Source organism: Mya arenaria, chromosome 15, assembly GCF_026914265.1.
Source record: "Mya arenaria isolate MELC-2E11 chromosome 15, ASM2691426v1".
NCBI lineage: Eukaryota > Metazoa > Mollusca > Bivalvia > Myida > Myidae > Mya > Mya arenaria.
This window is the reverse complement of record NC_069136.1, coordinates 39,367,120-39,380,792: the sequence shown is the minus strand read 5'-3', so window position 1 is coordinate 39,380,792 and position 13,673 is coordinate 39,367,120. Positions and strand designations below refer to the sequence as shown.

The following is a 13,673-nucleotide window of genomic DNA, read 5'->3' as shown; positions in this document are numbered from 1 at the left end:
TGTAATTCTTTATCGTATTCCTGTTTGCCACAATTTCAGATATCAACGAGTGTCTGGCAAATCCTTGTCTGTATGGAGGAAGCTGTTTCAATACCCCGGGCTCGTATGTATGTCAGTGTATCGAGGGACGCACTGGCGTTAACTGTGAAAAAGGTACAGCTTCAAATTTCTTAACTTGGCCTTAACTTGTCGCTTTTATAATTTATATTGGACCAGGCTTCTTACCCTGTTCAAGCATTAGTTAAGATCTTGCTAAAAATAAAAATAAAAAGAGCAAGGATAATTTTTTAGGTTTTCAGCGTTTAATCAGGTACCTAGTTTTAAAACATAGTTATATTTTGAATTTACCGTAATTGTCTGATGCATAACTAATACCGGTTTGAGTTTTAAAAGGTAAAATGTTGACCAATACCAAAAAAAGCATGTAACCAATACTTAAATTTGTTTTAAAGCTATCTACAATTGACAATACATAAATCTTATTGCTAAACAATTCAAGATGCATTGAAACGTCGCATTGTCATATTTGTTGATCTCTATGCAAACCTTCCTGATCATGTTTTTTTCAGACATAGATGAGTGTATTGACCTGAGCATATGTAAGAACGGAGGGACGTGCATCAACACCCAGGGCTCATATCTGTGTAATTGTCCGCCACAGTGGACCGGCACACACTGCGATAACGGTAAGATTGTGTGAGAAATGTTATTGTATTATTCATGATTTTAAGTTCTGTTTTTATAATATATTGTAATACACTTGTACATGATGACTATTTTGGATTACCTTAAAAGCTGACTTTGCAGCGCAATACCCTAAACACCGTTTTACCAGACATCTTCTTTCATAAGAGAGAAGTTTAAATTTTTATCAGTATCATTGCATGCACCGTTCTCTACTCTGTTAGTATATTTCCGTTAACACATTTTAATGTCGCATTCTAGACGTTGACGAGTGTGTGCTGGGTTTGGCTCGCTGTGAGAATGGAGCTACATGTATCAACACGATCGGAGGGTACGAGTGTATCTGTCCACCCGGCTACACTGGACCACGATGTGCAGCAGGTAATCGTAAAACAAGTGTTTGATGGACAATTGCTTGATAATTAAAGAATTGAGCTACTGGTACAAACGCCTTTGAATATTACGTTCTGTCCGGCTATACTGGACTCCTCTGTGCTGCATTTAATCGCTGGTGTTAGTTGGTTAGGATTTTGAATGCATCTTTACTTTTAGATATGTACAGTACGGTTGTGTGGAAATGGATACGACCCGCTTATGTAGAAATACAGTCGTCAATATTGTGTGGAAGGAATACATATAGTTTGGTTATGTGGAAATACATATGATTCGGTTGTGTGGAAACACATATGACTCGGTTGTGTTGAAAAACAACCAATATCTTGTGTGAGCACCCAAAGCAGGCCATTATGCAGCCAATGGGCACAGGCTGACTTTTATGGTCTTTCGAATGTGGTTTATTAAAGGGCACAGGCAGGCCTTGATGAACTCTTAAATGTGGGGTATCAATTTTCTTTTCATGGAACTGATTGTGTATGAAATGTGTTTATTTTATTTGTTAATAAACATTCATTTTCACCCAACAAATGAATACTTCTCGCTTTCAGACATCAATGAGTGCGCTCTGAATCCATGCTTGAATGGGGGCTCGTGTATCAATAACTTTGGCTCCTACGTGTGCATCTGTCTGACGGATTACACTGGACCCAACTGTGAGAATGGTAGGTCAGAGATTGTTATAAGTTTAGATAAATTAAGACTGGTTTCAGAGGTTTCTACTCTTTTTCGAAATGGTTGTGTGTTCAGACCACACCAGGCAGAGAGTAGTCTAGTGATTTTGATGTCTGCCTCTCACCCAAGACGTTGTAGGCTCACTCCGCACAAGGTTGAGAGAAATCTAGTTCTCTTGATGTCTGCCTCTCACCCAAGACATTGTGGGTTCACTCCGTATCTAGGGTATTTTTCTCTTTCCAGGAAACGGGTTTGAGGGTGATTTTAAGTGTCTTGGCCACCCTAAAACTGCCTTAAACATGTGATATAAATGTGTAATGTTTAGTTGACAATGTATAAGCACCTCTCTGCTTCAGGCATCCAGACAGCTTTCAAGGTTTCATTCCCGACCCTTGACCTTACCTACACGCCTGACCTTGCCTTTAACACCTCCTCCAAGTTCCAGAGGCACGCCCAGCTATTCTGTAATGATGTAAGTAATGGCTTCTCCAAGTGAGTGAGATATATGCATCGGATGAAGATAAGACACATTGTACAAGTAAATTTGATTACTTTTAAATCTGTTGAAAAGAAGGTTGATCTTTATGTCATTAGATGTAGTAGTTTTAGCAATATAAATTAGATATTGTGTGTGCAATAGTTATTTTAAAGATATCAAGTATGAGCAATGCTTTTCTCGTGACTTGTTGTTTGTACACTTTGCACTTACCAATTAGAAAATGTGAGCATTAATAACAAAAGATTGATTGGTATTTCAGATCAATAACCTGATGTCGACCCATAGAAACAGGTTCCCTGACTATGAGGACTGCGTCGTCACTGCGTTCAAGTATGGCTCTAAAAGTTTATATATCCAGGCATGACATGACAGCATATGTAAATCCTGATCGTCTATGAATATGTCAGTATTTTTTAACAGATCGGCCGAAGTAACCAGATATGACGTCATTAACTGTGTATGCTATTATAAACTTGAATGAACAGAATTAGAATTAACATTAGCCAAATACCAAAAAGCGATATGGAGTTTTTATGTTATCTGAAACGTGAATAACTCATAATTGTTATATGCAATACATGTGTAAACGTACTGATTTAAACGTAAGAAACTTCGCAATTCTTCAGGGACAACCCGACACGCATGGAATGGGAATTGAAGTTCAAGGGCAATGTTCCACCGGGTACCATCGACAATGCCAAGGGCCTCATTTTTGAGGCATTTCCACGGAGAATCTATGGGGACTCCCTGGGAATCGAGATCGGAGATATCCTGTTTTTCCTTGATGATTACAAGCTGACCAAGGTGTCCATTCCTGATGCGATGCTGCTGAACTTCACACGATCGCCCGAGTTTGACAACAACAGATCAATAGAGTTCCAAACAAATGCCAACCTTCTGTGTGCTGATGTAAGAGCTTGAATAACATTGTCTGAACTGAAATACTTCAAGAATATTTTCATAACTATATAATCATTCACATTTTTTTTCAAAACTATATAAATGTTTACATAAATATATAATATTTGAAAAAATGTCATCATAACCATATACACATTGTAGAATCATAAATTACATAATCCTTTAAGAATGGTTTCATAATTATATAATCTTTTAATAATCTTTTCATTACTTTATGATCCTTCAATATTATTTTCATAACTATATTATCTTTAATAATGTTTTCATAACTTAATATGATTCTTCAAGAAAATATTTTCATAATTGTGTAATCATTCAAGATTTTTCATAATTAATTATATAATACTTAATTATATTATATTTCAAGAATATTTCATATGACCTGTTTCTATTGATGTTTACAGGTTGACACTATCATGAAGAACAATGCTGACAGATTCCCAAATTATGTGGAATGTAAAGTGAATTCTTTCCCGTAAGTAACACTTTCGAAATGCAAATATGGAAAAATATGAGCATGCGTTCGTTGGATTTTATTTAAGAATTTTTATTCATCATAGCCTCAGAGAATTCATTTAATTAAAAAAGGCATGTCATATTAGTACTTTGTTCCTATTTTCTTAATTATTGTTTTAGATTTTTGTTCGTAGTTGCATAACTATGAATGTCTGAATATTTAGAAATTAAAAAAAGTTTTATAAAATCTATTCAACTTATACTTGTTTTTTTTTATATTTTGACCTTAAGCTATTACTGTAGCAATTTTGGGGTAAAGTATGCCCTTCCTCCTCCCAAAGATTTGAAAGAAGTACGTTTACTAAAATGTCTGTGCAGGCCTGTGGTATTTGACCACACACAGTGACATGTATACCACGGTTTTCACACATTGAGAATAGGGTCCTCTAGGGTATTGGTTTTCTAAATCCAGCAGATGTAAATTGGGCATTTATTCCATTGTTCCCTATATCAAGCGCAGATGAAGATTGTGTTATTAATTACCAGTGTTTTCCATATCCAGCAGACAGAGTGCATTTATACCATTGCTTTTTTATATCCAGTGTTGGGCCAGACGGGACCCCAATGGTGAACTATGAGATTTCGTTTGAGGGTGATCAAAATCCAGCTCAGCTCAAGGAAGACTTTAACAACATCCTTCTGAGAGACCTACCCAAGGAAAGATTTGGTGAGAAACAATTCGTAAACAATATGTAATGGCATATTGAATTTTGTTATTGTTTGTTTTAGTGACTGATTGTAAAAGTCAAGATTTTAAAAAATGCAGTTTGCAAAAATAATAAGCATGGCCCTCCTAGTTCATGATTGACTGTGTGATTTTTGGGTTTCACACAATGGCCCGAAACACAGCCGTTGACTTGGCTATCGCATTTGAGTCCTGCTGGTCTATGTATATATTTGTCTCATACGATATACCCCTGTATTGCCCCAGCCTGTTGGCTTGGAAATCGCTTTGGATATTTGCTGGTCTATATATTTATTTGCCTCATATAATAAACTTCTATTTGCCCCAGACCGATGGCTTGGATATCGCCTTGGAGACCTGCTGGTCTACTACCAGAACTTTACAGACTTCACAGAGGTGCCTCTTAAGTTCCGTGTGCTTAATCTGACCTTCAGCAATGACCTTTATGACTCGTCCTCGCCGCGATTTAGGCTACACGCTGAGAGGTTCTGCATGGATGTGAGTTCAATTAGAATTTGGTATTACAATCTCATTATATCCCTCCATAAAAGGGGGAGATTTACAATAACTCAAGATAATTTTAACACCATTCAATAAATATTGATGAAGCCACTTTCACTATCAAACGAAACAGAAACCTTTTCGCACGGAAACTGTGCTTGACTACAATGTTAATGAAATTACATCTAGTCAACCAACAATACAATAATGCTACATTTCAAATGACTGAGATCGTATAGAAAAACTTCTAAGATTTGTCGAATACAAATGAAGGGCTGTTCCCAAACAAGTGATTAAATGTTTGATAGAATTTCTTTAAAAATGTTATAGTTGTCTATGTTTTGCCTTTACATGCATAGAGCAGTGCTAATGCATTTTATACTCACTTTGAAAAAAGTATACATTAGCGTTTTCAGTAAATGATCTAGCAATCATCATTAAACTGTCTGAGAAATAAGTTGTTCCAAAAAAAGTCTCTTAGCTTATCTATTTAAAATATTTAAAGGAATATATATATTTGTTTATTTTATTTGTTTGAAATATTTCTTAGGATCTGGAACGTTTTAGAACTGTTTGTAAAATAATGTATAACAAAATTTAATTATTTTGACGTATGTTTTCTGTCTAGATTGACCGACTTTTGAATGGAAGAAAAGACCTCTTTCCAACATACGAAAAATGCAAGGTTGAGAGATTTGGGTAAGTTTATAATCTTCATTCGATCTTTCATGTTTTAGGTATGAGGAAAGTAACCTTTATCCGTGTTCATAGATGTGTTCTTTTTTATTAAAAAGCATGTTTCAATGTTTCAAATGGAATGAGGAAAGATTTTTTACAGAACAAAGAAAATCAATAAAAATAAAAATAAATGATTTTGACAGAAAAGTTCCAAGTATTATGAAAGATAAATAGGAATAAACATGTGTCTAATTAAATATCTTTATACACTTTCAGTAACAACCCAGTAAATATTGAGATCCTGCTGGAGTTTATGGGCCAGTTATCGATACCAGAGATGCAGCAGCTGGTTGCCACGGTGATATTTGAGGACACGCCCAGATACCGCTACGAACAGGTCGTCGGTCACCTGATAGGAGATCTCCTCGTGTACTACGCAGACTTGCTGCTTTATAACTATAACGTGCCTTTCGGTATGGGATATCCTAGTTGTTTCTGTTTCTGTGATTGTTAGAGGAATAAATAACAGTCAAATTATTATTTATTTGCAAATTTCGTGCTTATGAGTAAGGTTGAACAAATGCGTTTTGGTCTAGTCAGAAGGATCAGTTGACAATAAATTTAATTCTCATGTATGTATTTGAAATTAGCTGTATCATTTGTATTTTGTTTGCACGAAACATACATGAAAGTACAAATAACATGTGCATTGTTGTGTAATGCAATTATAATTTTGAAAACGCATTGTTGTGAAGTGTAAAAAATGAAACAAATAAATTTAACAAACGTTAAGATTGTTCAGAACTGAACTGTATCATGTGTGTATCATTGTTCGCCTCTTTGTTCACTCGTGTAGATGCATGGCTGTACAATAGCACCCAGAAGATCTACGGCCTTACATGGCGGGACGAAGACCGACTCTGGGACTCCGAGTCAGCCAAGTTTAAGGAGCTCGAAAATACATTCTGCTCTGAGGTAAGAATTGTAGTATTTAGTAAAATATTTAAATGGTTGTAGAGGTAAAGGTAGACGTTTCTATTGCTTAACAGTCTTCCTTCATGACTACCGACTCTTGCACGAGAGTCACTACTGGAAACGTATCAATAAAAATTCAGTCAATCTCTTTTTTAGAATAAAATTATTTTAGTGTTATATATTCATGCTCTCAAATGTGTGCGAATTATTTTAAATGAAAATAAAGATGAGGAAAAAAGTATGTTTTGTAGTTTCCCACGTTTGTCAAGATTTATAATTAACGATCAAGGTCCTTTAACTCGTATAATTTCAGATTGACAAGATATTCCGAGAAGTCCCTATCCAGGGCAATGTGAACAAGGAGAGATACTACCGTTGCTTCATAGACAACTTCCAGTGAGTTATCACCCTTGAATTTAATCTATATTATAACTATTTTTTTATTGTTGGAGTAACTAATGTTGAGGAATTTGACCATGTCATTTACTTCATTAAAAAAATCCAACATTTCTTATAGTGACTTTGAAATAAAAGACTAGACTTTTTAGTGTACTTTTTTCAGCCCCTCTAAATTTTTGTATAATGGTTGAATACATTTAATTAACCCAAATTCATTTACCTTTTTCATAAAGAGTAACATACGACCAAGTGTTAGACCAAACGCCACATATGATTTTTATCACATTTTAGTCATATTGTTTTACCCGTAAAAGTTCCTGGCGTTTTTAGATTTTACGTGCAAGTGTTAGTACTACCCATGGTCGTGTTCACAGAATAATTATATTATTACAATTGTGACACATGTTCTATTGTATTCACATCTATATACTGTCTTCCCTTCGTTTTTTGCAGACGTCAGAACGATCCAGACACGCAGGTCGGCTTCACATATTCTATTGTATTTAATGGTACCGAACCGCTCATCAAAAGTGAGATAGACTCCATGATCGAGGCCAAGAGCTCCGTGTACCCGCTTGGGGACAAGAAGTGGGTTCATCTTGCCGACCAATGGCTCCTTAATGAGTTACAGTGGGACGAGGTAAAAATCAACATCTCCGACTACCTCATCAATATGATCACCACGCCCCCACCTAGCCAGGGTGAGATATTCAGTTTCTTTTATTTTGCTCATATAATCTGGTAATGCGACACTCAAAACTACTATATGACTACTTCTTACAAAAAAATATTAAAGTTTTTCACTTTGGTTTAGGGGACGCACCAACTTAATATACTGAATTAACAGCTAGACTCAAACAGCTAAGTATTCCTCTTCTACTATTGAAGTAGAAAGGGCAGCATCGACATCTTTGTTCACCTTGCCAGTGCGACCAGACATCCTTTGGTATTTAGTTCATATATAAGCCTCTTCACCATGCCACGTCAAAGATTTATGTTCTTTATGGATCATACCTATATATCAGCAATATTCAACTGATTACCCCCCTGTTATTTTAGTGAACAAGACATACTTTCTAGCGTAATATATTAAATTGAGTTCCTCTGTATTATTTTAGTGAACACAATTGTGAACATGACATTCCGGCTGTTGAACTTCTCGATGACTCCCGGCTTGGCGGACACCAACTCGGCAGAGTTCCAGCTCCTTGCCTCACAGTTCTGCAAATATGTAAGCTGAACTAAATTACTGGGATATAGCACAATTGTGCAAATGCATATGTTTAACGATACCTGTCCTTAAAACAGAGGTTCCACTGTCAATTAACATATATGTTGCTAAAACAAAATGGTTGGAAAAATATGTATCTTGTCCTGTATTTCAGCTTGACGACAGTTATCAAGCCAGATTCTCTACATATGAAAAATGTGATGTGAAGAAGTTCTAGTAAGTTGCATTTAAAGCTGCACTCTTACAGATATACCGTTTTTACAATATCTGCAAACCATAAAAGATAAAAGATTGCTGACAAAAGATCAGATCGCAGATATTCATATTTCCGTTCGAAAAATAATGTTTTATGGATAAAACCGTTACTAACGGTTTAAGAAAAATGCATAAAACATCAATTTTTGAAATCTGCGATCTTATTTTTTTTGTCAGCAGTCTTATATACATGGTTTTCATGCATTTTTGCATAAATTAGCTCGTTAAAAGACAAAAATTAAAAAAGTTGTGAAAACGTCCAATCTGTGAGAGTGCAGCTTTAATGTTATCTTGTTACAAGCCGATGTGCCTCCTTGACTGTTAGAGTATACACTATGTTGTCCCATGTCGCCATATAGGCTGGTGCTAGATGTTAAAGATTATGGTGTTGTCCCTGTTGCAGCCTCAATTGATATCTCTCTAAGCACGGAAATGTTTCAAGACAAACGTACGATTCTCAAATTCATTAAGGTCCTCATGAATTAGAGTGTGGTACTCGGACTCAGAAATACAAACTCTAAAATGTTACAAACTCTAAAATGTTACAAATAAAATAATACACATATTCTATCAAAGAGACACTCTTATTCAAAATCAATACATTCACATGTATAACAAACGTAAAGTTTGAGTGATAAACCTTTAACTACTTACTAAATAATGCATTTATGGAAATTATTAATTACTGATAATAACATTGTAACCGTGTATTTAATAACTGAAAACGAAAAAAATATTAAATGATTGGTGAATGCTAAAAGATTTACTATGATCTACTAAAGTCTCATTAGGTAGACATACCGTGTTTTATGCACATTTCTTTCAAATTAAACTCGGTATCCTTTATTAGAACCATTGTTTTCGACATGTATTTATCCTTTTTGGAAGATTAAAACAATAGGATTATTTGTGGTTAATCTTATGTGGGAGTAAGAGTGCATCTTTAAGCGTAAGGCTGGTAAATAATTATAGAACTAGTGTTTTTTTGTTAAACATACAATTTGTCATAATAGCCCTTGTTATAGATATAGTTATACCTTACAATATATTTTTAATTGGAGCTTAGATTCTTAAGTCTCTACCTAAGACTCCAAAAGTTAGTGAATATGGAACCGAATGTTGGGATTATTTTTATTCTGGGCTATAAAAGTAAAGCTACTTATGTGTCTCATAATATTTTATACCTTCTATCCCCAGTACAGTCATGCTCAAAAGCACACAGCACGTAAACATCCACTTGAGATTCAAACTCTTACTTCAAATAGGTGAATTGAAAATATGAATATGTGTTATATTTTGTACTACATTGTATCCCAGTACGGACATGTTTGAGGGCACACAGCACGTGAACTTCCACCTGTCATTCCGCGGTGACCAGGTGCCGGAACTGCCGCAGCTTCTGATTGCTATTCTGGTGGAGAACGCCCACCGGGAGACAATTAACAACCGTATTGCTCTCGTGGTGGGGCCATTATTTGTGTTTGAGGACTCACTACAACAGGATCCTACCAATTCCATAGTTGTGACAGGAGGAGGCACTACACTGTCCACACCCTCAGGTGAGTGATGAACTACTTCATAACATGTTTCTTTCTTGTATATATGAATTTCCCATGTCACAAGTTGATAACGTTACCTTTTTTGTAATATTTTTTTTTTCGATATTTACATTTCTGCTATATATACATTTAACAACTGTCCCATGTACAAACTTATAATTATACTGCAAATTAATAAGGATTTCATGAAGTTAGTAATGGATTAAAATGGCTAATCGGGTGCAGAATTTTAGGACAAAATGTAATTTGGAAGAAATTGTGAAGGTTCAGTCTTATGTCTGTGTTTTTTAAACAAACTTAATGCAAAAGCAATTGAATTTTTACCAGAGATGTGATTTTGTTTTTTTGGAGAAATGATTTTTTATGAATGCACTTAAACGGTACCGATTAGGAACTCTGATTTCTGTTTTAATCCGTTTTAAATGACTTTAAGTCACAAGCCATTTTTATATAAACGATTACGATAGTTTATAAAATAATCTGCCCTTTTTTATATAAAGTATGCTTGTTTCTATTATGACTAACTCTTTATTGCATGAAATATTGGTTGCACGCTTTATTGTTATTAATATTTCAATGCATGCGCTTTAACACTGTAATGTACATGTGCATTTAGCTTGTATTATTCATTAGCTAGATATGAAGCAGATTTAAGGAAACTTTTGACGAGAAAATAATATAATTAAAGTAATAAATAACTTATTAATATATGAAACGGTAAAATCCTCGAATATCTATAGGGTCTCAAATCAATCCCTTCCTATTTTTTTTTATTAATTTACGCTATAGTATCGCTACTTTTCAATATAAAGCATGTTATAGCATTTGTCTTCCTAGAACTGACGCGCGATATATTTGGCAAGGACAAGGTTTAATTAATATGACTAGTAGTTGCAGCTAGTTGACGCTTTATTTAAAGTGAACATTTTCCATTTGGGAGAAAAAAAAACAAGTTTTGCAGGAAACATTTCATCTGATCTTGTTACGACATGAACACTTTGCATAAAAGTATATATTTATGTAGTAACAGAAGGCGCGGGAATGATTCATGGTACAATAATAAGGCCGCATTAGAATAACTTATTGATAAACAAAACACACAGCGCTATTGCAATAGCCGCATCTCAAAATGACAAACTGACCAACAAAACACCCATGGCTGCATCAAAATGACAAACTGACCAACAAAACACAAATGGCTGCATTAAAATGACAAATTGACCAACAAAACACTCATGGCTGCATCGAAATGACAAACTGACCAACACAACACAAAGCCACATTCTAATGGCCGCATCAAAATGACAAATTCACCAACACAACACAAAGCCACATTGTAATGGCCGCATCAAAATGACAAACTGACCAACAAAACTCACAACCGCATCAGAAGTACAAATTTACAAACAAAACAAACAGACATATTATAAATACCTCATAAAAATGAGAAACTTACTAATCAATTTAACACACTAGGCATTGATTTTTGCATGAGTATTAACTTAGTAAAAAACATAAATAAACATATTTTGAAATATAAATTGTATGCTAAATTATATTTAACGAGAGCAAAAACAACAAAAAATTATGATAATCACTGTATTAACACATTACTAGCCATCATATATAGATATTGAAAACTAACATTTTATAGACAAACGTCTGAACATACAATCACATAATTATGACATCTGCTTAATATAAAATAACAAAACTGATACATAAGCTAGTCGACGAAGCATAATACACTAAATTAAATAACATAACTTTGGCAAACTACTGTGTGTTGCACATACTGTTGAACCAAGGATTTGTTTTAACAATATGTTGCTGTTTTATTCATTAAATTCGGGTGAACTGAGAAATGTGTTCAACCCGACCTCGAATCCCATGACTGCGTAATTAACGGCTAAATGAATTTGTTTTTATTTAGTTGTCTCAAATCACGATTTGTCATAGTGAAAATGAAAATCACGATTTCCTTGAAATTGACTAAACAACATGTCATTAAACTCTCAGCAAGTATTTGGAAGAAATATTTTTTCATATTCTCCCATACGTTGACATTGCTCGGCTAAAATATCCGAATTTTGAAATGTTTTTGAAAATTTCTTATAATGTCGATAGCAAGATCCAAAATTTGAATAAGAAAGTACTGATTAATGATGGTGAAATGACAAACGTTGGTTCTACAGTATGTAAAATAAATATTATCTAATGTGTTACGTAATTCACATTAACGCAAACAAGCATCCCCGTAGTGTTCGCATGCTTGTAGCGCTTCATAGAGTGCAAATCACACAATGTGTTAACAACTTGCCAATCTTAATGACAAAATTCAGAACAGACCCTAATATATTGCAGATCCGTGCATCCCGGATAAATCAAACGTTTACTTTGCGTACCCAGACGATCTACGAAAGTTTATCATTTGTTCCTTTGGAAAGTCGTACATTTTCCAATGCGAAGCCAGTCGGGTGTTTGATGTTTCCAAAAGTATTTGTGTTAAGAAATGATCGATTTTCAGTTATAATTTCAAATATTCCATTCATGTGTATACATGGTGATGACACTGAAAAGACCACCTGTTATTCTTTTTTTTAAATGATATTTAGTAGGGCTAGCAATAGCCTAGCATACGATTAGACTTACACGCACTACAATACTACTTTACTTTTGTTCATACTAGGGTTTGATATAAAAAGTAAATGCTGATTCATTTGCATAATAAAAATATTAATAATGGTAAAGGGTTGCATTGGTGAAATATGAAGGCAACAAAGATGGAATGTGGGATAAAATATGTTTGAACAGGGAGTTTTTGTTGGACATTTTGATAACATTTTGGTTGAAGCTGCTCCAGGGTGATACTAAGGGATTTCAGAATGAGATCGTTACTTCTTTGTTTGCTTACCGGAGAAAGATGTATTTTGATGCGCTGATTGACGTATGCATGATATTCAACTAATGATATGCGCCAAGGGTATGACACGGCATATAGAATTTTGGACATACTTGACAAAAGTGATTGTTGAAAAAAGCATACATACTTGAATGCATGAACTGCAACTAAATATGCTACCTTGTAACCGGCGTACTGGCAAAAGTCTTCAAAGGTGCAACTGGATATACATTTAAACGAAAATACAAGCGTCCGGTAAAACGCTGAAAAAGAAACGTGTTCCTGAAACCGACCCAAAAATTGCCATTTCAGCGGACCCATGTATACCTGACAAAGACGACGTTATACTGGCCGATCCTACCGACAAAGCTGGTTACTACATATGCTACAAGGGAAGTGGCTACAACATGAAATGTGACCCACCAAAAGTGTTTAATCCAAGCAGGAGTATGTGTGTGAATCCATGAATACAGTGACAAAGAAGACATTTATAGAAAAACAATGTATTATTGATAAATGATAACGCACAAAGATAAACGTTAATGGTGTTTCTATTACTTAATGATGTAATTTGTTTAACACTATGGAAAATGGTGTAGTTTTATACCTGCAGTGACACAAACGCTTATAACAAGTTCTATTTAAATTAAACTATATTCGTAAGATATAGAGTGTATAACGTTTACGTATGAGTAAAAAAGGCGTCTAGTCTACTATTTATTAATTTTACTTTCAATTTATGTGAATTATTTCTATTGATATCCTGAATTGGCGAATATTATTAAATGCAAAAGAATTTA

The 13,673-nt window shown here is 34.6% G+C and overlaps 2 protein-coding genes across 2 annotated transcripts in view; both read left to right on the top strand.

Annotated features, from left to right (window-relative positions):
- The window catches only part of LOC128219370 (fibrillin-2-like), a 43,604-nt gene extending 39,953 nt beyond the window's left edge, over positions 1–3,651 (top strand). Inside the window, exons 70-77 of the mRNA XM_052927178.1 lie at positions 40–153; positions 570–686; positions 946–1,065; positions 1,629–1,742; positions 2,109–2,224; positions 2,511–2,581; positions 2,878–3,160; positions 3,577–3,651. Coding sequence (XP_052783138.1) covers positions 40–153; positions 570–686; positions 946–1,065; positions 1,629–1,742; positions 2,109–2,224; positions 2,511–2,581; positions 2,878–3,160; positions 3,577–3,651 — 1,010 coding nt within the window. The remainder of the gene's footprint in view (positions 1–39; positions 154–569; positions 687–945; positions 1,066–1,628; positions 1,743–2,108; positions 2,225–2,510; positions 2,582–2,877; positions 3,161–3,576) is intronic.
- Positions 3,652–4,846: 1,195 nt separating this feature from the next.
- On the top strand, positions 4,847–13,673 carry LOC128220126 (uncharacterized). The gene is made up of 10 exons (XM_052928391.1): positions 4,847–4,871; positions 5,503–5,573; positions 5,829–6,025; positions 6,409–6,527; positions 6,841–6,923; positions 7,380–7,627; positions 8,045–8,157; positions 8,312–8,373; positions 9,730–9,971; positions 13,186–13,673. The coding sequence occupies exons 1-10, from the start codon at positions 4,866–4,868 to the stop codon at positions 13,338–13,340; spliced, it is 1,296 nt and encodes a 431-aa protein (XP_052784351.1). The 5' UTR covers positions 4,847–4,865; the 3' UTR covers positions 13,341–13,673.